The 26,148-nt window shown below is 39.1% G+C and overlaps 1 protein-coding gene across 3 annotated transcripts in view; it reads right to left on the reverse strand.

Moving 5' to 3' along the window:
- The window catches only part of GRIA3 (glutamate receptor, ionotropic, AMPA 3), a 329,309-nt gene that overhangs the window by 171,895 nt on the left and 131,266 nt on the right, over positions 1 to 26,148 (reverse strand). For all 3 annotated transcript variants that reach the window (XM_011962193.1, XM_011962194.1, XM_011962195.1), the window contains one exon: positions 5,907 to 6,094. In XM_011962193.1, coding sequence (XP_011817583.1) covers positions 5,907 to 6,094 — 188 coding nt within the window. The remainder of the gene's footprint in view (positions 1 to 5,906; positions 6,095 to 26,148) is intronic.

Genomic DNA, 26,148 nt, shown 5'->3' on the forward strand with positions numbered 1-26,148 from the left:
TGATACCTTGGGGAAGCCACAAGGACACTGTTCTTTAGCAATAGTTCTCACATAATTCATTTTCATGAACACAGAAACTCACCACTCATGAGCAAATAGCTATGGTCATCAGTTACTGAGTACCTGCTGAGTGCCAAGCACTGTACCAAGTGCTTTCCACATATAATCTTATTTGATCCTCACAACAACCATGAAAGGAAGGTAGCGGAACAATCTTTTAAGCTGAGAAACATGAGCCCCAAAGAAATTGTCACTGCCCCCGTTGTCACACAACAAGGAAATCAGGGAGCTAAAATTAGAAATCATGTCTATTTCATTTCCAAGCTTGTATTTACTCAACTATATGGCAAACAAAATATTCCAAGAAGAAATAATTGCTAACCCAAACTGTCTTTTGGATTGGTAAGTCAGCTCAATGTTCTACAAGGAACATTGAGAGTAAGGGCTGGAATAAAAAGGGACCAACAAAGTGGAGAGGAACTGGGCAGCACAACTATCTGCTGAGTGAGGGTGAGGCAGGGAGCAAGCATGTAGCTATAACATTTTTGCTTCACTTGTCCTAGGTCCAGCTGTAGGCAACAGTGCTCAATTGACCACAATTTCTAGACATATTTTGAAATGTGAGCACTCTCCCCTTTGAGTTACAGTCTCATACTTTTGAAGGGCCCCTAATGTTGTTCATCTTGCTTGCTTATACTGTTTTATTTAGGAAACTGACTTACTTTCATTTCTTAAAACTACCATCTTCAAAGTGACAGCCAGGGTTTCTGAAATGAAATCTACCTGAAGGATTGACCTGCTTCAGGAATCTGTCCTTAAGAAATGCTACCTTCACATCATCCATGATGAAGTGATTTTAGCCTGGAATATCTCAAGGTGAAATATTGAATATAATATATACCTTATATAATATTTGAGGTAGAACATTGAAACATATTGGTTTGGGCCCCACTAAATTAGTGCATGCTATAATTTAGGCAGAGGATATGCTGAGACTTATCTGTAAATTTTCTATGGAATAAAGAGAAACACAGTTAAAACTGAAGGGGAAATGTGTAAATCTTTTTAAGGGGACAGGCTTTTAGCTATATAACGAATAGACAAATTAGAAAATACTTTATTTATTAAGTAAGTCTTCTATAAGGATATTTACTTGTCAACACACAGGATTAATTTGGAATATTTGTATATTATTGAAAACAATGTTAAGACAGATCTAGATCTGACTTTTCACTAATTCAGTATGGCTTCACCTTCATATAGCCTGAACTGGTGAGATTTTACTGTCTTCATTTCCTCTCTGTTTTATAATGATTCGTTTCTAATACTGACTCTCTCTTTAGTCTAGTTAAGCTCATTTGCTCTGGTACTGTCCTTAGGCATGCAGAACAGTTGCTCAGTGCCCTTTTTATGATAACTCTTTATACTTGAGAAGGTGATTAAACTGCCTCTTGGCTCTGTTTCACCAGGCTAAACAACCCCAACTCACTTAGCTTTTCCTCACAGGACCCATTTTCTAACACTTTAATCATATTTTTGCTGCTTTTCTTTGGATCTTCTCTAATTGCTTTGCAACTGTTTTAAGATTTAACCTGATAAGCAGGCCAAATCCAAGTTTTGGCATTGGCTAAATATTTATTTAAAGAGCAACTTACAAATTAAAAGAGATGGTGCAGTGTAGGGGCAAGAGAACTGTATGAGGAATCAGAAGACTTGAGTTTTATCCTTGCTCCGCCACTTACTAGGATTGAGCAGAGGGTTACATTTAAACAAGTCATATAAATGTCTACAAGTTTCAATTTATCATCTGTAAATTTGGGATAAAACCTGTCTGCTCTGCCTGCCTCTTACAGTGAGTGTCAAATCAGATTATCTATGGGAAAACACTTTGTGTTGGCATCAAAGCTCTATATAAACACTATGTGTCAGGCACCTTTCTAAATGGTTTGCATATATTAACTCATCATAGTACAGTTATCACTCTCATTTTTCTATGAAAAAATGGAGGCACAGAGAATTAAATAACTTGCCTTGGGTCACAAAGATAGTAAGTGACAGAATCCATGCAGACTGGCTCCAGAGTCCATGCTCTGAAACACTATTATGCTGCTTCTCTGAATAGACATTAAAGGTGCAACAAAGCTATAAGGTATATATTACTGTGATGGAGGATCTCTTCAGTAACAAATAGATAACTCCCAGAGAGGCAACCTTTTCAAAAATTAATGTTTAGATTGGTCATTGAATTGAGTAAGGTAGTGGTCCACCAGTGAGGAGAGCTTCATAAGCACAGCACAGTAATGGGAATGCTATATTGGGTCAGGCCAGTGGTTCATTCACCCTTGTACACCTAAACCTTCTTATGGAAAGTGTTCTTAAATCTTAAAGTCAGGATATACAGTCTCTAAATATTCTCTATGTGCCCTACCAACCCTTCATGGTTTCATCTCTCTCCAGTGCTGTCCTTTTCTATGTTAATTCTTATATCTATAAATTTAGAATGCTTCTCTTGTAGATTAACTGTTAAATAGAGATGTGAATGACTGATTGATATCTAATTGAATTTTTCCCTTAATGTAATATCAAGGGTTGAAACAGTTTTAAAAAAAGAGCTTTGGGGAAAAAATATTGAAAGAATTTTGATTTACCTTATGTGTTTGAATATTCACAGGGAAAACCAGAACTTATATCATGACATGAGGAGGTTATGCTATATAATACTATGTTGAAGACCTGCTTATATTTTAAAATTGCACCACATCGAAGCGTTTTTATTAACACTCATTGGATATAGAGTACAATATAAACTTAATTTATGCCAAAATCTGATCTGTAGGAAACAGTGTTACAGTGGTGTAACAGGTTCTTCTACCTCAGATAGTGGTATGAAATATCATTTTGTGGGAGACTGTAGAAATTTCCTTCCACAAAAATGATCTCAAACAGAGCTGAATACACTCTTGGAGGATGGGAGCATCTCTAGGGAGAACTTAATACTGATTGAGTTATAAATGCTATCATTCCAATCAGGAGTTGTATAGTGAACTATGATAAATTTATCAAAAGACTGGTTAGGAACCAATGAGAAAGGTGATTGATATCTCTGTATTTTAGTATTCGATGTCTTTAAAAAACATTTTCTATAAAGAAATATCATGTTGAAGTTGTTGCTTAATTTAAATAATTTGTTTAATGAAAATTTATTTTCATTAAATAAATTATGGCAAATTCACTATATCATTGAAACAAGCTTGAGCAGAAAGTCACACCTTTGAGATAATGTGTACCTTAATAATAATCACATCATGTAACAGTAGGTACTTTTGTGCCTCTGGATGGAAATACAACAGAATTGCAGTGGAACTTCTGAAATGTACTTGTTCAGTATCCATCTATCCATTGATTCATCCAACATCATGTGCCAGTTACTCTGTTGGACACTGGAGATATAATAGTGGACAAGATAAATCTAGTCCTTCCCTCATAGAATTTATGACCTCGTAAGAACACCTTAAATGGCAGAAAAAACAATCATGAGTTGATGGTTTTATGACAATTTTTTGAAAGAGGGAAAAATAATAAATGAAAGTAACTCTCTATCCTTACCTAGATGTTGCTAAAACTTTTCTTTGAACAATGTTTCCTGAAAAATTGTGTAGAAAGTATTTTAAAGGATACTATGAATATGCATATAGAAGAAAGGAAGGTGGAGAAGTATGACATGAAAAGAGAATAGAGTTTTTGAATGATGCTAGTTTAGTTTTCCTGAAAGTATCTAGTAATAATGATTTTTTTTCTGTAGCATTTTATACTTTTTAAAGCAATTATACCAATCGTGATGTAGAGAAAATTTTATCTTCTCCATTATATAGATGAGAAAACTGAGGCATAGATATTTAAGTGCCCAAGGTCCCACAATTATATAGAATTTAGAGCTCTACCCACTGCTTTTCTATTACATAATGCTGAAAAATCCCAGACTGCAGTAAAAAGATCTATAAAATCCAAAAGACTTTAACAGAATATAAGATATCTAAGAAGCCAAAGTCACTAGTACAAAAGAAGAAAAACAAAGTATGACAAGGAGGATGTTCTTCTGCTTTGGGCTATTAAGTAGGTCACCCACTAAAAGGCTATTTTGGTATAAAATTTTAGAGGGCATGTAGTACATACACCAACATCACTGACCTGATTCTTCACTTTCAAGATCTAAGAAAATCAAAGGAAGGTTTTTTTTTTTTTTTTTGTGGTGGGGGTGTTGTAGTGGGGGGGAAGGGGCAGGTAGATCATTTGTGTAGCTCAGGAGAATGTTAGTTGAGAAACTTGATTTAACCAGGCTAGTGCTCTAGATTTTCTGTGAAGTATGATTCACTAGAGGGTAATGCTGATCTTAACAAGGGGACACTTTGTATTTCTACGATATAGAGTCAGCAATTTCCCTCCTTCCCTTTCTCCGTTTGTCCTTTTCTCCCTTCCTTCCTTCTCTTCCCTTCTCTTTCCTTTTGTCACCTTTTTTTTTTTGCATTTCTTTTCTTATGGGGGCATATCTGACAAATTATTAATATTTAATTTGCTATAAAACAGCTCTCCCAGGCAATAGCTGCTCACTATAATTTCAATCTCTGAAGCTGTTTTGGCCTCTAGGTACACTGGGATTGAATTAGAATGGAAATGTTTCCCTTACAGTTTTGTTTATGGCAGTGTGGGCACTTTGTTATTAACTGGCAAATTGAAACTTCTAAGGAAAGTAATAAACTTTCTTCACATTTCAGCTTGACTCTACCCGAGCACATCTGGTTTAGGGTGAAACATTTCTTCTAATATTTTTTAGTCTTAAATTTAAATATCCAAGCTTAATAATGAATATATTTTGGCCCATTGAATTCTATTTTTAAAAGCATAAACATTTTTCTCATATGCCACTTCTTATTTAAAAATGGTCTCGCTCTGTTGCCCAGGCTGGAGTGCAGTGGTGCAATCATAGCTCACTGCAACCTCTGCGTCCCGGGTTCAAGCGATTCTCATGCCTCAGTCCCCTGAGTAGCTGGGATCACAGGTGCCTGCCACCATGCCCAGCTAATTTTTGTATTTTTAATTTTTAATAGAGATGGGGTTTCACCATGTTGGCCTTTAAAATAACCTAATTTTTTTTGAGTCTTGCTTTGTCTCAAAAAAAATTAGGTTATTTTAAAGTAACATAAGATCTTATTTCTCCTTTGAGAAATTAAGGGACAGTGATAACTTGTTGTTGCCCACATTGTCAGCATGTAATGGGTCTTAAATGAATTTTTGTGGAGTGAATGAATTAAAAAGTTATAAAATGGAAAAAAGTAGTCTTAAATTGTTCTCTCTCTCTCTCTGTTTCTGTATCCAGAGGGATAATCTGAAAAAACATAGACAAATTCAAAACTTGGTGAGTACTGTCCTGACAGTCTGTCTATCCATAGTCATGAAGAATGGGTGGTGATCTTTAGAAGGGTCTGGAAATAGTACATATTCCAGCAATGAGGCTCCTGAAACAAAAACCCTATCCTTCTGCACTGCAGTCCCTTGTCTGTTCCCTGTTGGGAAGAAGGTATGGGAAAGGAAGGGGATTACTTTGAAAGTCAGTCGTCTATGAAACAGAGGTGTGGAGGGGTATGTTTATCTGATAGGTAGCATTAAATTGCAAATACTTCCAGATTAATCATGGAATGCAATTTTCAAACAGCTTAGATTTTCTTCTCTTTTCTTTCTTTCTTTTTTTTTTTCCCTGCAGCCACCGGGGAGGAAAAAAAGATTAAAGAGACTATCAAAAACTGTTGGCACGTTTAGTCTGTTGGCTACTTAATTTATTAGCAGATATGGGAGCTGCCTCAGGTTGATAATTTAACATGTTGGCTGGAGGTGATAAATCTCAAACGTACCTGTTCCAAAATTGTGTTAATCCTTTCGACTTCGCAGTCAATCAGGTATCGCTTTTCCTGCCTCCTGTCCATTTCTTCAATGATGCGCCTGAATTCTTGGACGTCTTTTATGTTTCCTACAGACCTTGCTGTCACTTGCCAGTTGTTTTGCACGGCTGCTTCCATAATCGCTTGGAGGATGGAAAATCCTGAAGGAAGGAAAAACAGCTTCAATGATTTAAAAATCTTTCTGTAGGTATTAAAGGTTCTACTGAATTTCTATTCACAGTCCATCAGGTGCCTTTGAACCTTATCCATTATGGAAAGCAGGCTTACTCATAACCTCAGCCTTAACCCTCCAGACAGTTCGCACTTTCATTTTGTTGTAAAGGAAAGAAGATTCTACAACTTTTGGGCACCAGGCATCAAGTGGCTACATGAGAGCTCATAGCTGAATTATATTATCTAATTGTTTTTACTGACATGCATTATCAAAATATCTATGGAATAAAATCAAGAACTTCTTACAACTGCCTGCAATTTCCTTACTGCAGTTGAAGCTCATTTATTTCATCTTCTATATAAGCATTCTGGCAAATTAGAAATAATTTCAGTAGAGATAGAGCCTTATTATAATATGTCTTCTCCTTACATAGAAGGGACTATCCAACAACGTAAATTATGTCTCCTAAGTAAAATAATTTTATGAAAACCTGAAAAAGACAGTCTATAACAAAGATATCATACTCGTGAGCTCTTGATCACAACATTATGGAAAAAGTTCAGTCATATTAAGTTTTCCTGAATTCTTTCCCTTTCTCAATTAAATTTACCAGGAATTCATAGTTCCTTTTTAGCTAATTTACATTAGATAACTGTTAGCTACTACCTTGGATCTATGCTGAATGAGAAAAAGAGAAAAGATCTGATGCTTGAGTTTTGGGTAGCCTTTTTGGAGTTAGGGTTTAAGAAGTTGGGAAGAACAAAATATCTAAAGTATGATTCATAAGAATAGCACAAGAGTTTTCTACATGCTGGTCTTTTAGAGTATTCATGTCTCTAATATTATATTGTGTCCATAGTTTTGCTTCTGGTTTGAATCCATATCTGAGTATAACTTCAACTATAGATATAATTTTATTGGGATATTGCCAAAAGCAGCTCATTTCATCCCATAAACCTAAATAGTTTTTCATTTATATTCAAGTAATGACTAATGGGAGTGGGTGATGGGAATGATTTGCAAAGCCAAAATGATCCATGCCATAGCAATTTGATGACTGGAGGAGAAGAGAATGGGAGAGGATTGCAATGTCCTTTGAGCATATTCCAGGTTCTGTGCTGTTTCGGGCTCACCCTTTAGTGTAAGCAGGCTACAGTTCGGAATTTTCTTCATTGTACCATAGAAAATGGTATTGACATTTGAAGAGCACGCTTCAGGGAGATGGCAGCAGTGACTCAGCCGGTCATTATGAGTCCTTTGTGTGCTGGGTGTATGCAGGAAGAAGATCACAAATGAGACCCAAGCACTTGGTAATTTCCAAATGAGCAATTTCAGCACAGGAGCTCAAAATTACAGATCAGAGTAAATTACCATTGCTTTAAATGTTAATTTTTTCTCTTTTTAAACCAACCACGCATATTTATTTCTCAGATTTACATTTTCATGTGGGTTGTTGATGTGCTTTCTGCTTCAGTGGGAGTTGAGGGGACATGGTAGGCCAAGGCATGGGATTGAGAAATAAACATAGGAAGAAAGAGATTAAGACAATTGAAAATCTTTCTTAAGCAGTGTACGATAAAGCCTCATTATTTTGAATCTCACTAATTAAGAATTTATGAAACTTCATCAAAGACTGAGTTGAATTTTATTTTTGTACTATTTATGAAGAAAACATTGGCTAAATAATAATGTTAATGAAAGTGGACAGAGTCTTTAATATATTTAAAGTAAACTTTTTAAAAGGCCCTTTAGCAGAATACAGCTGTTCATGTGTTGAATCAAAATAAGCCTTCTCGTAATCTCTACTCATTGGTTTTATTCCACCATTTAGGATGACACAGAGCAAATTTAACCCCTTTTGCATGTGTCAGTCCTTCACATTTTTGAAGGCAGTTAGCATGTTTCCCCTTAACATTCTTTTCCTCAGGCTAAAGACGTCCCAGTCCTTCCACTGTTACTTTTATGGCATGATGACAAGTTCCCTCGCTGTTCACTCTATCCTATGGATATCTGTCAATATTTTATTGGTCCTAATAATTCCAGTGTGATCTGATCAGTGTGGATGACAATGAAATTATTGCTTGCTTTGATGTGCGTTGTTATTTTAGCAGCCTTTGCCAATATTTTTAAATACCCAAATTATATTGTTAATTAGTATCAAGCTTGGATTCAACTAAAACATGTCAGTTCTCTCCATAAAAATCTTTCGTCTGGAAAGACTCACCATCCATGTGTCAAGATTTATTCCATTCCAACCTGCTTTTATCTCCCTTTGTTTAATCCCTCACCCTATTCCAGTCCCCACTTCTCCCCTATTTTCAAATTCATTCAAATCTGGAAAATGGCCTCACTCACTTATTCAGTACTCCAGGCAGCCACACTTGTCTGTCCATTTAACAGGCACATCTGACTACACCTGCAGACGTTTCTGGATTATCTTCTTTGCCCATGAAAGTTCCTTTACTGACTTCTCATTAATTTCTCCAGAAATGAGTAGATTTAAATTCACGATAAATTAATTATAAGCAATGGAGAAATGGGTTTAAAGAATTATATCACAGACATTTAAAATTTTTAAATAAAACTGGATAAAGAAATTATAGTAAATACACATAGAATACTATGCTATTGTTTGAAAGATAGCTGAATCTGTATACACTAACAAGAAAAGATTTGGGCAGTATATATAATATATTGTGTAATAGGTAGTAATAGAAAAAACAAGCTGTAAAATAGCATTTATGTTATAATTCTATTTTGTGAAGAAACTATATGTTTCCATATGTATGGAAAAAATCTGAAGGAATTGGCAGTTATCTCTGAGATGTAGGATTACCAAGGCCTTTTATTTTCACTGTCATTTATTTATGTAAAATTTGGCCCTTTTACAAGAAGCAGGTATTATTTTCTGTAAGTACAATAACAATAAAGATTAAAAAGAAGTACAACTCATGCTGTCCTCTCAGAACATACGCTTCTGGAAGACATAGATGATAGATGAGAGCTCCTTTGTAGGCTTCACACTGCCACAAATGAGAGGCATTTTACTAAACAGTGACTTACAGATCTTTTTATACTTTTGTTCTTTGAACCATGTGAATGTATTACCTATTCAAAAATTAAGTAGAAAAAGCACACTGCTTTTTAATGAGAGCATGTCTGGAGCCTCCTGGGCTCTGAGCCTTGCTCACATTTTTTGAGCAAGTCAGAACTGTGGCTGAATATTGCAGTGTCTTTTACCATGCAGACTTTCTCTGTGTTTGCTTAAGCATGTGACTGTGTACTATAGAACCCTGGGGGGAATGGTCACCTCAGCTCAGTACCTGTCACTGAGCAGCCCAAGAAAAACTTTTATTTGTTTTCATACCTAATTTATTGTAGTTTGACTGTTTCCTGATGAAGCTGACCAAACAGAGTAAATATGCACTTGAGGGAGAAGAAAAGAAAAATTTGACTCAGGATGCAGAGAAAAAAACAGGCATTGGTGCTTGTAGGAGGGGAGGTACATAACAAACCCTTGACTTTGTAAAAATAAGCCTGCTGTTTTAGCAGCTTCAGAATTGTCATCCACTCTCTGTGAGCTTTAACGTGCTCAATTTTGCAACACTAAAAACTACTTTTATTTGAACAGCAAAATCTCTCATTCTGATTCCAGACTGCTGTTGCTATCCACTGTCCTCTTCTTCCTCATTTTAAAGAATGGTAGTTACCATATAGGTAAGTGGGTGGATGCTAGATTGTCATCTGCATTATACTAATATAACATAGTTTGTGGCAAGGAGTGAGAAGGAAATTATGGATGAAGAACTGGGCTGCAGCTATGACCAATTTAATCCTACTGGAGTGGTGATTGGGCTACTCTTGGCAAATAAGGTGTGACATTGATGGTAAAGGGTAGTGTGGTGGATGCTGTGCTGTACCACCCAGATCCTCCTTCAGCACCATAGAACTTACTCCTTCAGTTGTTGGAAAAGTTGCAGCTTAAGGTTATGACCCCTTCCTGGGGTATCCTGCATCCAATGACTGATTGCCACAGGATAGAAAGGCACAACCCTCATACCCCCGGCGAGGTAACTCTAAAGGTGAGTCATCCTAACTTCAGAGCTCCCTGAAGGGAGCTGAGGCTTTGTTATGACTGCACCATAGCTCATTTTCTCTTTGTGCCCAAACCTGCGTCCTTCTCTTCTTCCCACAATTGTTGATAATGAGAGTACCAGCCAATAGACTTCTTGCATGTGAATCTCTATTTCAATTTGTTTCTGGGGGGTTCATCTGTGACTATAACGTTGATCTCATGACAGGGATAGCATCAGATACAAAAAGATCTCAAATATATAATTGTCAAAATCATTTTCACAGGGGAAAGAAGGCCAGAATTTTGTTCAATGTATAAACAAGTGAAAAACCACTCCATGCCGAACACATTTAGTATTTGATCTGAAGACACAGAAGAACAATAAATAGGATATTGACATATGGAAGTTCATAATAAAGATAACCAAGGAAATATAGTTGAGGATAATTTTGTTCCTGTTGTGCATCTTCCAGCAGGGACTATCACCACCTGCTGTCAGCTGTGAATCTGTACCAGATCTCTCAGACCCACATCATTTGTACTTCTGACGGGGTCTTTTAACAGTCCCCAAAATGATGGGAGTTGCTGATATTGATGAACTGGCTTCTCATGAGTGTTGACATTTATAGCAATTTGTGCCTGGCTGTGATTCTCAGAGGGTTTGCCACAAAGCCCCAAGCAGGTTTACTGACCCTCTCGAAATGTTCTAGAGAGGCAAGATGGTCTTTCCCAGAGGGTAATTCAATACTTTTCCAGTGGCCTGTGCTAGAAATTACCTTGTCAATATTTTCAGGTTGATAAAGAGAGGCTTAAAGTGGCCCATGAAAACTCCTGTAGCTTACAATTATTAGACATAGAACCACAGTCTTATAGGCTGGTACTCTTACAGATGACTCAGAGAAGTAGGATACAATTTTTAAAGCTCTGTAACTCTTTTCAAATGAAATTTTTATGGAAGCCCAATATCTAAGACAGGTAAAAGTGGAGCTTCTCAGGTTTGAGGGGCGGTGCTTAGACAGGGGAAGTGACTTGCCAAATATCCCACAGTTAGTTTAGAATCAGAAGCGAGACTGGAATCTAAGCAAGCAGAGTTGGAGCTAACGTGAGGCAGGTGAAGCACCTAGGGTAAAAATTCAAGAAGGCACTTTCTGAGGGTTGCACAAGTGCAGCCTCACTTACCTTGCCCTAGTATTGACCCTGTAAGCAAGTCTCTTGGCTTCCAATTTAGTGGTCTTTCAAGTGCATCATGTCCAACTTGCTTTATAGCTCTCATTTTAAGATGATCCTTAGCAACATTTTGGTGTGGACAGAACTTAATTCCTCATGTCCTTTTCTCTTCTCTTTTTGATGTCATACAACATCCTGATGTTTGCTTCCCTGTCTCCCCAGTACCTTGAGTACGCCTATCACTACCAATCCCAGGCTTTTTCTTCCTCTTTCCCCATATTAAAACTTTCCTATCCTATGCTCAATTCCCTCAGCACCCTTCCCTTTTCCAGGTGCCAGCATTAAAATAGCTAATGGCATAATGTGTTATCCTTTCAGCAAACACATGTACATTTTAGCAGTGACCTTAACATGAATGAGTTTAGAAGGAAAACAGAAGAGAATGTTGAACATTGTTTTTGAATCTGCCCATCTTATGGGGTCATTCAGATGATGAATTTGAAAGTCAGTGATGTGCTTGATGATCTTATGAGTTTAACAAATGAACAGCTGGTAGATATGGGGTATCTCAGGGACCAGTGGAGTGGGAAGACAATAGTGAGACAGGTCCCCAGAAGGTTAGTGTCCATTCCTGTCTATGTTACTCAACTGAAATCAGCTGAACAAAGCATTTCTTTCTTTTTCTGTGTGTTCACCTACCTCTGTGGCTTTCAATGCTGGTCACACATTACAGTCACCCTAGGAAGTATGAAAAACGGATGACCAAGTCTTACTCTGGAGCAATAAAATCATGATCTCTCAAAGTGATTCCTGGGCTTTGTTTTGTTTTATTTTAATCTCCCTGGGGGATTCTCATGTACAGCCAGAGTGGAGAATCACTGACCTATTCTAAGGGCTACCCAATACAAATGTGGCATATTAAAGCAGGCCTTTTTTTTTTTTTTTCCTGAGGTGTTCTTCATGACCAGCAGAAAGGTTCTAGGTGAGAAAGGCATATTTCAAGAAGGACTATATACCACCTAGACATCAGCAAATAAAGACACAGAGGCAAGAAGGGAGGGCTCAGGCCAGGGTTACAAATGGCTTCTTCCTGTGGTAGATGAAGAATCTGGAAACCTTGAGTACAGTATGTGGGAAGCAGACCCAGATGTACTCAAAGCACTTTACAAATGTCTTTCCTCTTCTGAGGTAGCATCTGCATATTTCTCTCTAAGTATAAAATTAATGTGTTCAGTTTGGACATTTGGAAAAACATAGAAAGTACTAAAATTAAAAGAAAAAGCATAAGTGACTTTATCCCTCTTTCCATTCTATTTTATATAAATAGACTTCACACTTTTTATTTTAGCAAAATGATAATAATGCAGTTGTGGATCACTTAACGATGGGGATACGTTCTGAGAAATGCGTTGTTAGGTGATTTTGTCACTGTGCAAACATCATAGAGTGTATTCCACAAACCTACATGGTATAGGTGTGTAGCCTCCTACACACCTAGGCTATATGGCATAGCCTATTGCTCCTAGGATACAAACCCGTACAGCATGCTACTGTACTGAATACTGTAGGTGATATGGTTTGGCTGTATCCCCACCCAAACCTCAATTTGAATTATATCTCCCAGAATTCCCCTGTGTTGTTGGAGGGGCCCAGAGGGAGGTAATTGAATCATGAAGGTTGGGCTTTCATGTGCTATTCTTGTGATACTGAATAAGTTTCACAAGATCTGATGGATTTATCAGGGTTTTTTGCTTTTGCTTCCTCCTCATTTTTCCTTGCCGCTGCCATGTAAGAAGTGCCTTTTGCCTCCTGCCATGATTCTGAGAACTCCCCAGCCATGTGGAACTGTATGACCATATTAAACGTCTTTTTGTTCCCATTTTTGGGTATGTCTTTATTAGCAGCATGAAAACGAACTAAATACAGTAAATTGGTGCCAGTAGAGTGGGGCATTGCTGAAAAGATACCCAAAAATGTGGAAGCGACTTTGAAACTGGGTAACAGGCAGAGGCTGGAACAGTTTGGAGGGCTCAGAAGAAGACAGGAAAATGTGGGAAAGTTTGGATCCTCCTAGAGACTTGTGGAATTGCTTTGACAAAAATGCTGATAGTGAGATGAACAATAAGGTCCAGGCTGAGGTGGTCTCACATGGAGATGAGGAACTTGTTGGGAACTGGAGCAAAGGTGACTCTTGTTATGTTTTAGCAAAGAGACTGGTGGCATTTCGCCCTTGCCCTAGAGATCTGTGGAACTTTGAACTTGAGAGAGATGATTTAGGGTATCTGGCAGAAGAAATTTCTAAGCAGCAAAGCATTTAAAACTTGGGTGCAGTTAAAAGCATTCCATCTTTAAAGGGAAACAGAGCATTAAAGTTCAGGAAATTTGCAGCCTGATGATGCAGTAGACAAGAAAAAAACATTTTTTGAGGATAAATTCAACCGGGCTGCAGAAATTTGCATAAGTAGCAAGGAGTCTAATGTTAATCCCCAAGACCATGGGGAAAATGTCTCCAGGCCATGTCAGAGACCTTTATGGCAGACCCTCCCATCACAGACCCAGAGACCCAGGAAGAAAAAAGTGGTTTTGTGGGCCAGGCCCAGGGTCCCTTTGCTATGTGCAGCCCAGGGACTTGGTGCCCTGTGTCCTAGCTGCTCCAGTCATGGCTAAAAGGGGCCAACGTGGAGCTCAGGCTGTGGCTTCAGAGGATGGAAGCCCCAAACCTTGGCAGTTTCCATGTGGTGTTGAGCCTGTGGCTGCATAGAAGTCAAGAATTAAGGTTTCGAAACCTTTGCCTAGATTTCAGATGTATGGAAATGCCTGGATGCCTGGGCAAAAGTTTGCTGCAGGGGCAGGGCCCTCATGGAGAACCTCTGCTAGGGCAATGCAGAAGGGAAATGTGGAGTCAGAGCCCCCACACAGTGTCCCTACTGGGGCACTGCCTAATGGAGCTGTGAGAAGAGAAGCTCCATCCTCCAGACCCCAGAATGGTAGATCCACTGACAGCTTGCACCGTGCAGCTGGAAAAGCCACAGACACTAAATACTAGCCCATGAAAGCAGCTGGGAGGGAGGTTGTACCCTGCAAAGCCACAGGGGTGGAGCTGCCCAAGACCATGGGAACCCACCTTTTGCATCATTGTGACCTTGAGTCAAAGGAGATCATTTTTGAGCTTTAAAATTTGACTGCCCTGCTGGATTTTCGACTTGCATGGGCCCGGTAGCCCCTTTGTTTTGGCCAATCTCTCCCATTTAGAATGGCTGTATTTACAAAATACCTGCACCTTCATTGTATCTAGGAAGTAACTAGCTTGCTTTTGATTTTACAGGTTCATAGGTGGAAGGGACTTGCCTTGTCTCAGATGAGACTTTGGACTGTGGACTTTTGGATTAATGCTGAAATGAGTTAAGACTTTGGGGGACTGTTGGGAAGGCATGATTGGTTTTGAAATGTGAGGACATGAGATTTGGAGGGGCCAGGGGCAGAATGATATGGTTTGGCTGTGTCCCCACCCAAATCTCAACTTAAATTTTACCTCCTAGAATTTCCCTGTGTTGTGGGAGGGGCCCAGGGGGAGTTAATTGGATCATGGGGGCTGGTCTTTCTCATCCTATTCTCATGATAGTGAATAAGTCTCAAGAGATCTGATGGGTTTATCAGAGGTTTCTGCTTTTGCTTCCTCCTCATTTTTTCTTGCTGCCACCATGTAAGAAGTGCCTTTTTCCTCCTGCCATAATTCTGAGGCCCCCCCCAGCCATGTGGAACTGTAAGTCCAATTAAATTTCTTTTTGTTCCCAGTTTCAGGTATGTCTTTATCAGCAGCATGAAAATGAACTAATACAGTAGGCAACTGTAGCACAATGTTAAATATTTGTGTATCTAAACATATCTAAGCACAGAAACGACACAGTAAAAGTATAGTATTATAATTTTATGGGACCACTGTCATATATGGGGTCTGTCATTGACTAAAATGCCATTGTGTGGTGCATGACTGTATATGTGTCCTGTCTTTTAAAAATCTAGCATTATATTATGAACATTTTCTTGTTATTAAACATTTTCAAGCATGAGTTTTAATGATGACATAGTATTCCAACCTTTAGATATATTGTAACTTATTTAACTATTCTACAACATGAACATTTCAATTTTTTCCAATCTCTCCTTATTATGAGTAATGCTGTGCTGACAACACTCATACAGCATCTCTAATTATTTTCATAGAATAAATGTCTCAAAGTAGGAATACTGGGCCAAACATTTATGGACATGTTTCAGGCCATGTTTATGGATACATACTGCCAAATTGCCCTCCAGAAAGGTTGTCCCACTTTAAGTTCCTATAAGCAGGTTATGAGAGTATTTGTCTCTCTGCCCCCTTGCCAGCACTGAACAATATATTTGCCCATTTGGTAGGTGAATAAAGAGGATTCTCTTTTTTTGTTAGCATTTCTTTATTAGTAAAGCTAGTGACTTTTAAATTTTTTTGTCCAAGTTTATTCATTATTTCGAGTACTGCCTGTTTATTTCCTTTGTTCAACTTTTTAGTGATGTTAATGTCTTTCTTATTGATTTATAAGAGCCTTTATATATTGACATTAAGTGTCTTGACATATGCCATATATTTAATCCAGTTTATTTTACTTTTAATGTTTATGATACATTTTCATGAATAAAAGTTTGACATTTTAATGAAATTAATATTCTTCATCCAAAAATCATGTGAATGGTGAATAAAATTTGCTTTTTATTTTTAGAGATGGGGTCTTGCTATGTTGCCCAGGCTGGTCTGAAACTCTTGGGCTTAAGCAATCCACCTGCCTAGGCTTCCCAAAATGCTGGGATTACAGGTGTGAGCCACTGTGCCTGACCAAAATTTGCTCTTCTACTCTTATTCTAGTGCTTACCTGGGCTTTAAACCCAAACTTATGCCAACCACTCTTTCCATTTCTTGCAACGTCTTTGGTCTCCATGGAATTTCCAATAAATTTCCCTTCAATACTGTGGCCAAATAAAGCAATGGGGAAGCTAGATATGGAGTGTGAAGGTGGTTTCTGAGACAGAAGTAAAGAAAAAATAGAGGCAGAGGAAAGAGAAAGATGATGAGCCCAATTTAGTTATTTCATGGTATGTTTTCCCATATTTCAGAAACCTGATATACAAAAATCTGAACTCAGAGCCAGTACTTCAGGTTATGATTATTCATATTACAAAGTATACTTTCATTTAAAAATAATTCCTGGAAAGACTCCTATAATACATTTGAATCCACATTTTGTTGTTTGTTTTTGTTTTAACTTGATTTAAACCCTTTTATTTTCCATCAAAATCAGTATAGTGATTGTCTAAATTTGAGATGCTAATGCAGAAACTCTTCTGTGTGTGAAGAGTTTGATATGGGAAGATCAAGAACCCCTTTATATTTGCATATGGATGTCAGTCTGTGAATTTTATGGAACAAGGTAAAGACAAATATTCACCCACATTCAGTCCTTAATTTACCCTTAGCAAATTAATATTTCCCTGAGGCTTCCATTCCTCATAATTGTGTTTGTTTAAATTTTCCTTTAATTAAGAGCTGACCCTCTGCAAATCTTCCTCTCCTTGGAGCTGCATTATTAGGATGAGTACTTGGCTAATTTGTGGAATTATTGAGTAGAAGGTGCCCCCAGTTTCCCAGTTCTTCATGCTTTTTCCTCTCTCCCAATACAAATTGTCTCTCAGTCCAAATGAAACTCTTACACTAGACTGTCCATGACTGTTAACAGCTTAAATTGTGAACTCCTTCATGAAGGATGTATGTTTTAAAATTAGAATCAAAGACTTACAATATAGGGGCAAATTGTAGACAACAGTAAGTGATTGATCAAGTATTGTTTGGCAACTTGAGGTACCAGGTACCCCAATATCTTACTTGAGGCATTCCAAGTACTCCAATAGCTCACTTCAGGAGGCAACTACTGACTACTTGTCAAGTGTAACTTTGGCTCTGAAGCTGGCAATGCATGTAATACCTTTTCTATTTTCCTCTTTCATCTTGTTCCTTATTTGAACTTTATCTCCCTGTTGGTGAATTATGTAGTTCCATTCTCCTCTCTGTGAGCCAAGAAAACATGCCCAAATAGATATGTCAGTTTCATTGAGTGAAAGTAAACTTGCTTTGCATTGCCAGCTGAAAAGATATTTAGAAGACCATCTGGAGTAGATTTACTTAACATCTGGGAAAAGCAGAATAGGCAAGCCTGTGATCCTCTCCCACACAAGATCTGATATAAAAAATAAAAAAATAAGAATAACAGAAAGCAACTGGGGTTTGGATTAAAGGGGATACTACAATGATTGTGCATAATTCCTTCATGTTTCTGTTTGGTATCTAAATAATCATTCTGGGATAGACGGCCTGCGATACAAACTCACAGAGGACAGGAGTCATCTCAAAGTTTCTCCATGGACTGTTGAGTTCTTAATAGATGCCATGTGATGATTAATCATGCCCATTAATAGGGTTTCTTGCATAACATTTCCTCATCTGGCATCTTAATCCCTTTGAAATCAGTAATTTCCAGCTCTGATCACGTGACTGAGTCTCCTACAGAACAAGTAGTGAGTGACGTGGATGTTAGTAGGCACTTTATGGGTACCTGGGGCAGAGAGCTGACCATAGATTGCAACCAGAGAATGCACTTGCCAGCCCTATTTGGGTGGCAGTGGGGGGAAGGCCTTATGCATGATTAAAAGGGGGCTTCACTTATGGGTTGGAGGAAGGAGTGCTACCAGTCAGCAACAGTACATCTTCTTCCTAGGTCCCATTTATTCCACATGGAACCTAGTGACTACAAAGAAGATGACTACCCACCCTGCTACCCCTTCTCCAGCAGAAGATGAACTTTGAAGAGATTCCCAGAAGTGAGTATATTTTATATTGAGCATCCATACTCTGGACTTCTGTGCAGAGTAGTTCACATTGTGGCCTGTGCCTATGGACTTCTAAAGTGAATTGACTGAAGTGAGACTTGAGCTTAGAAAGTATGTGTTTAGATTCTGGATATTAGCCCTTTGTCAGACGAGTAGATTGCAAAAATTTTCGAACTCAAACAAATATACAAGAAAGAAACAAACAACCCCATCAAAAAGTGGGCAAAGGATATGAACAGACATTTCTCAAAAGAAGACATTCATACAGCCAACAGACACATGAAAAAATGCTCATCATCACTCGCCATCAGAGAAATGCAAATCAAAACCACAATGAGATACCATCTCACACCAGTTAGAATGGCCATCATTAAAAAATCAGGAAACAACAAGTGTTGGAGAGGATGTGGAGAAATAGGAACACTTTCACACTGTTGGTGGGATTGTAAACTAGTTCAACCATTATGGAAAACAGTATGGCGATTCCTCAAGGATCTAGAACTAGATGTACCATATGACCCAGCCATCCCACTACTGGGTATATACCCAAAGGATTATAAAGTATTCTACTACAAAGACACGTGCACACGTATGTTTATTGCAGCACTATTCACAATAGCAAAGACTTGGAATCAACCCAAATGTCCATCTGTGACAGACTGGATTAAGAAAATGTGGCACATATACACCATGGAATACTATGCAGCCATCAAAAAGGATGAGTTTGCGTCCTTTGTAGGGACATGGATGCAGCTGGAAACCATCATTCTTAGCAAACTATCACAAGAAGAGAAAACCAAACACCGCATGTTCTCACTCATAGGTGGGAACTGAACAATGAGATCACTTGGACTCGGGAAGGGGAACATCACACACTGGGCTTATCATGGGGAGGGGGGGGGGAGGGATTGCATTGGGGAGTTATACCTGATATAAATGATGAATTGATGGGTGCTGACGAGTTGATGGGTGCAGCACACCAACATTGCACAAGTATACATATGTAACAAACCTGCACGTTATGCACATGTACCCTAGAACTTAAAGTATAATAAAAAAAAAAAAAAAATTTAGGAGAAGAGACTCCTCCCTAACTCATTCTAGGAAGTCAGAATCACCCTGACACCAAAACCTGGCAAAGATGCAGCATAAAATGAAAACAATAGGCCAATATCCCCCAATATCCCTGAAGGACATAAACACAAAAATCTTCAACAAAATAGTAGCAAAAAAAAAAAAAAAAAAAAAGTATGTGTTTAGGTTCCACTAAGCAAAAGGCTTCTCATCAGGCAAGTCACTTATCTGGGAACATTCTTCAGCATTCTCAATTTTTAGAAAGCAAGGCCAAGGCAAACCTCTTAACATTTCTGAGTTTTGGGTGTGAGGTATGAATGATGGTTACCAGTGAGAAGGAAAAGGGGGAAGGATGTGGGGGTGAATGTATGCGAAAGATGAAAAGGGTCTGGATCTGAGTACAAAGGACTGTAGCTTATTCTGCCTGCTGTGCCTGCCAGGAGTGCTGAGACTCCTTGATCCTAATACTATTGGAGGGCTGTCAAATGTAATATTAAGGGCAAACTCTTGCCTAGAGGATACAGAGGAGCCAAAGATACAGTCCTGAGGACAACAGAGAGCAAGCTGTTCTCTTGAGGAAGAAAAGTTCTTTTTGACTTAATACTGTGGTTTAAAATCTGCTTGGGAAACACCCAAAATGGGGTTCAAAACTCACAAGATAAGTATTTTCATGTGCCATCCACCATACTAAAGAAACCACATAGAACACCCCCAAGATCCACTCACTTTGATTAGTTGTTTACTTTCAATTGAGTTTTTCCAATGGGGATATGAGAGTGAATTTGCCAGTATGGAGGAGGGTTATAGGCTAATGTTGTTAAGGCCTTGGGTTCCAGAAAGAGTGGCTGAATCTTGTGTGAGCTGCAGAGAAGTCAGACTGTTTGTGGTGGACAGAGTTCTTCCAAGTTTCTCAGAATTCTCAAATATGAGAACCAGATACATATACACCATGGAATACTATGCAGCCATAAAAAAGGATGAGTTCATGTCCTTTGTAGGGACATGGATGCAGCTGGAAACCATCATTCTCAGCAAACTATCACAAGAACAGAAAACCAAACACTGCATGTTCTCACTCATATGTGGGAATTGAACAATGAGATCACTTGGACACAGGAAGGGGAACATCACACACTGGGGCCTATTGTGGGGAGGGGGGCGGGGGGAGGGATAGCATTAGGAGATATATCCAATGTAAAAGATGAGTTAATGGGTGCAGCACACCAACATGGCACATGTATACATATGTAACAAACCTGCACGTTGTGCACATGTACCCTAGAACTTAAAGTATAATAAAAAAAAATATGAGAGCCAGAATCAGTGATGGTCCCAATCTCTTCATTGTACCAATAAGAAACTGAAGCCCAGAAAGACAAAATGGTTTGCCCCAATGATAGATCCCAAACTTGGCCATGACCACAATACTTGTCTTCTTTTAACTTTCAATATTAATGTAAAATGAAATTTCTGTGGCATTTTCTGAATAAAGATTCATTTTGATATAGACTAAAAGTTAAAATCCAACAGGAATATCATGATGGATATATCCCTTGTACTTTGCCTACAACACATCTGTGACTTCCTTAAGGGCTTTTCTCCTTTCCTTCAATACCTTTGCATGGAGGAGCCAGAGAGCCTACAAACAAGTTTGTCTGTTAAAGCATATCTTCCTCTTCAAATCTAGCTTGGACTCCCACTTGGCACTGGAGCCCACTCTAATCTATGCAGGCTCCAAAGCCTTTGGCTTGGTTCACCCTTCTTACTCACACAAATTCTCATGCAAGGCATAGCCTTCTCCAGCATTTTCCATCTCTCATGATTTACTCTGGTTGCTCTCCACCCCTAGAAAAGCCTCACTTCCATCCCACAAACCTTTCATTCATTAAGACTCACCTTAAAATAACGTATCACTGAACAGATCATCTGATTGAGATAGTGGGAAATGAAGATTCCAAGCTCTCACATCCATCCTTTATTACCCTGAGAATCTTAGGCTATAGAGGGTTACTCCCATCTCTAAGGGATTATAGCTGAATGCCAAATTTAAATCATTTTTTGACTAAGAGATTTGTGGTTTTCTTGTATTGTGATGTATAACTTTTTTACTCTCATCCTTCAGATTTTAAATTGAACTGCTTTCCCTTGGGCTGTCAAGGGGGGGCAAGGATAGAAACTAACATTTATTGAGTGTCTACTTTGGACTGAGTACAGTGCTAACAATGTATACACATTATCACATTTAATTCTTCCAACCCTAAAGAGTACATAGTTATTCCAAATTACCAGATGAGAAAATTGAGGCTCAGAGAGGCAGATGTTCATGAAGAAAAACACTTAACTAGTCTGGATTCTAAGTTCACACTCTTATTTCTTCCCCCGATCAGTGACTGAAATTATTCTGACATGTGCAGTTGTCCAGAAAAGTTGGAATCATACATTTTTCTATGTGTTACTCCATGGCAGGGAGGGCTCTAGAACACATTGTTGTGTAAATACCTGAAGATGCCCAGGATTTTTCAGGCTCACAGGGATACAGGTCATGCAATCAATTGTAAGTCAGTGCTTAAAAGAAACACAGTCATGGTTCTCTGGCTAATGGCATATTTCCTGTCAGTTAATCACCAACTTTGCAATTGAGCTGGAGTTACTAGACTGGGCAGGTTTTATTATTGTTTGTATCCTTACTTATTCTTCACACTCTCTCAGATATCCCCGCCTCCAAAGCAGTGGTTTCTTCTGACTTTCTTATTTCTGTCAAATTTCTTAGTTATAAAATTTGAGTACTATCTTGATCCCTTCCACTGCCCTAAGAGTACACAAAGTCAAATGTATTAATTCTTTGTGTGTCTGCCACTTTCTTTACGTTCTAACTACTACCAGCTATTCTGAAGTTATTATTGGTACATGCTTGGGCTACTCCAACAGTCCTCCCCTTTCATGCAAGCTTCTCACTAAGATCAGCTTTAACTTCTTCACTCTTTTGATTATGTTACAGCCATTCTCAAAAACTTTCCAACCTTTTTCTTTGCCCATAGCAGAAAGTTCAGAGAAGGCATTATAAATGTTTGAACTTGCTTGCAATCTAGTATTTACCTTCTGAAAAAGCCTTTGGGACCTCATTAAAATACGTGAGCATGTGGTTGTTCTTTCTCCATTCTGGGACTCAGTTTCCTCATCTGTAAAATGATATTCTATTCCTGGGAGTGCCATAGGATTGTATAAATAGGTACTGTCAGAATTTGCAGAGCAGATCAAGAGAATTCCTTTTTTTTTTTTTTGAGACAGAGTCTCACTATGTTGCCCAAGATAGAGTGCAGTGGCATGATCTCAGCTCACTGCAACCTCCATGTCCTAAGTTCAAGAGGTTCTCATGCCTCAGCCTCCTGGGTAGCTGGGATTGCAGGTGCGTGCCAACTCACCTGGCTAATTTTTATATTTTTAGTAAAGTCAGGCTTTTGCCCTGTTGGCCAGGCTGGTCTTGAGCCCCTGTCCTCAAGTGATCCGCCATTCCTTGGCCTCCCAAAGTGTTGGGATTGCAGGCGTGAGCCACCGTGCCTGGCTGAGAATTCTATTTTGATAGGCAACAAATGGAGGCTAGAATTTAGAAAAAAAGGAAAGATAATATGAAAGGGGGAGAGATAGAGAAAATATATTTCTAAAGATTTCTGCTCCCTTACCCTGATTGTTCCCAAATAATATTTCACTTGGAAATTAACACTTTGGCTAGAGCTGTGGAGCATAAAGCAAAGAGATGTAAGCAAAGCCAGCTCACCATTTGATCTAGTCTTCTTTGCCATTGATGGCATAGATTACTAAGAAGGTTGGCTGGCCAAGATGGAGGGAAAAGTCTAGATCTCTGGATGAGAAGTAAGCTGACTGGCCCTAGTAGTCATCAAAGTCATGACTTTGGCTTCATTTAACCAGGGGATATACCCAGCTGAACTAACTATAATATTTGCAAAGAATAAACAACCACAGGGCAATGACTGATTTTAGGAGTGCTTCAGCAAACTAGAATCTGGGGCTGGAGAGTTTACAGAGGAAAATCCCTGAGTCACTTAGAGTTAAGATGACAACTGTTGAGATGGACTTCTGGGAATCTTGTTTGAATAAATAGGAATTTATTTGAATAAAATGAATCTAATTATAAATCACAAAGATAGCCATCATAATGACTGGGTTAGTGCAGGGACTAGTTGGCCATGCCCCAAAAGCTTCTATGCTCATTCAGGCAAAGTACTCAGTGATAGAACTTAACAAAATGGTTAAGTTTCTCTTGGCTGGGCATCTGATCCCCTTGGCCAGTGTCTTAACTCTTACGTATCATTTTGAGGAAAAGGAGGAGTTGTCAGGTCGTGTGAAGATGAAAGTATTTATTAAGCTCTCCAGGAGAGTTAAGTAACCTGCCTAGGTGGGCAGGGATAGTGGGTAAGAGGGAAAAAGTTAATGAGGACTACTACTTTAGCTTGGAGACCCCACCAGAGCCAGCAATAGACCAGCCCAGCAAGACTTGTTTCCACACGATCCCTGGGAAATGTAGGTGTGGGGCCCTTCTGGATCCCCAAGCTGTCCTACTTTTAAAGGCATCTTAAATTTGCCAGTGTGTTTTAAAACACTGTTTGACAACCCCTTTAGGCCATAAAACATGTTTATATTTTGGATCAAAACCACAAAATCATAATGCTTTGGAATCTTCTTAGGGAAAACTCCCCATCTGCAGTGTTTAACTCTGTAAATATCAACATAATGGAGCATCCCTCAAAACAAATACAAATGTCGTTTGAAGTTTATTAGCTATTATTTGAGCAAAGAACACAATCAGCAGCAATGCTAAAGAGGAAAAGATTTGAGAATTACCTTAAGTGAGAAACAAGAGAAACAAGGCAGTCAGTTTCTCTGGAAAATTTATGGCTTTTTTTTTTTTTTTCCCCAGAGTCTCTCTCTGTCACCCAGGCTGGAGTGCAGTGGCACGATCCTGGCTCACTGCAACCTCTACCTCCCAGGTTCAACCTCCACCTCTCCCACTTCAGCCTCCCAAGTAGCTGGGACTACAGGCATGCGCCACCAGGCCCTGTTAATTGTTTTGTATTTTTAGTAGAGACGGAGTTTCACCATGTTGACCAGGCTGGTCTTGAACTCCTGACCTCAACTAATTCACCTGCCTCGGCCTCCCAAAGTGCTGGGATTATAGGCATGAGCCACCGCACCTGGCCTGAAAATTTGTTTAAACAACTCCAGGAGTTATACGCCTTGTGTCTCAGAGGAGAAATGGGTTTGCTCTGCCCGGCACAGCACTGATGCACTGATGACATCTGGGTCCTCCTCAAGGTGGTCATTGCTCTCCACTGAGGAGGTAAATAGTGCAAAAGGCATATTTCCTATAACCTTAAAGTTGTGGCAACTGCCCAGCTTAGCTGGCCCCACTTGGATAGAGTATTGTTTTCCTTAGCATGAAATAAATGGATTGTGCCTTGGATGATGTAGCTGCTTCTGTTGTCTTAACTACTGATGCAGATCACAGCATAAGTGATGTGGCAGCAGCAGCCATCCAGAACCACTATGAAAGTGGATGTGATGAATGGAGTGGCTGGATACGAAATGAGTTTGGCCTGCATGATTGGCTTCAGGAAGCAGGGCAGGTGCCCAGGAAGGCTTTTTCCAGTAACCCAAGTCCTAAGAAGAATAGTCTACACTAAGGTTCACATTTGTCATACCCTCTGCACAGCCCTGGTTATCCTAAAAATTCTTTTAGCCTCAATGTGAAAGGATGCTATTGTTGACTGCTAAGAAGAGAGGTTGATGTGCCACAGTGTCTTATTCAAAGCAGCCAAGTCAGGTCTAACTTACTTGGGAAATGAGCATATGTTTTTGCTACTTAAAGTGTAGTCCCTGCATCAGCATATCAATTATAGAGAAGACCCTAAAGATGTTCTACTTGCTACTTAAAGTATGGTCTATGTATCAACAGCATTGGCATCACCAAGGCTGATTGTTAGAAACGCATACTCTTGGGTCCCACTCCAGACTTAATGAACCAGAATGTACATTTAAACAAGCTCCTCAGGTGATTCATAAGCCCATCAAAATTTGAGAAGCACTGGCCTAGTCATTCTTGCATAATTACTGAGAACCACACTGGCTGGTTAACACAGATTGGTAGTTCAAGAGCAGGAAAGGCCCAGGCTGCAGTGGAGATTATAGATGGGACATGAACAGTGTAGCGCTATCAGGGGACCAGGACATGAGTTGGTAAAGTTTAGAGAGTGACCAACTTGCTCAGCCTAGGCCCAAGTCAAAGCTCTTAACATGCTGAAAAGTTTATGCCAATGGATCTAGGATATACTGAGTTGCAAGTCAGGGTCCTCACTACTGGGGATACTCCAAACAAGGCAGACCCAGGGAAAATCAACACTATTGGGTTGGAAAGAACTTTTTAGTACTCAGTCCAAATGGGCAGCACAATCTCATCTGTTAACCTGTTGTCCGTTGCCTTTCCCATCAGTCATGGAGGCTCACAAAGGTCTGTAGCCAACGAATTCTTGGCACAGAGACTACAGCGCACAGTGGCTTCCCATACAGGTAGGTAGAAAGGGCTGCATGTAGTGAAGATGCTGAACTGAATCCTGGAATAGGGAGGAGCAAGAGATCCAGAGGACAGTCATCAGTCCTATCTGCCTGGGCATCTGACATGAAACTCTCAAACCTGCTCAGAGGTGGGGAAAGGACACTGAAAGCCACCAAAGGAAGAACTGTAGAATTGCTTCCCCTTAGTTGTGTCTCTGCCCTGCTTGAAGTACTGCTATTTG

The sequence above is a fragment of the Colobus angolensis genome, unplaced genomic scaffold (genome assembly GCF_000951035.1).
Source record: "Colobus angolensis palliatus isolate OR3802 unplaced genomic scaffold, Cang.pa_1.0 Scaffold580, whole genome shotgun sequence".
In the NCBI taxonomy this organism is placed as follows: domain Eukaryota; kingdom Metazoa; phylum Chordata; class Mammalia; order Primates; family Cercopithecidae; genus Colobus; species Colobus angolensis.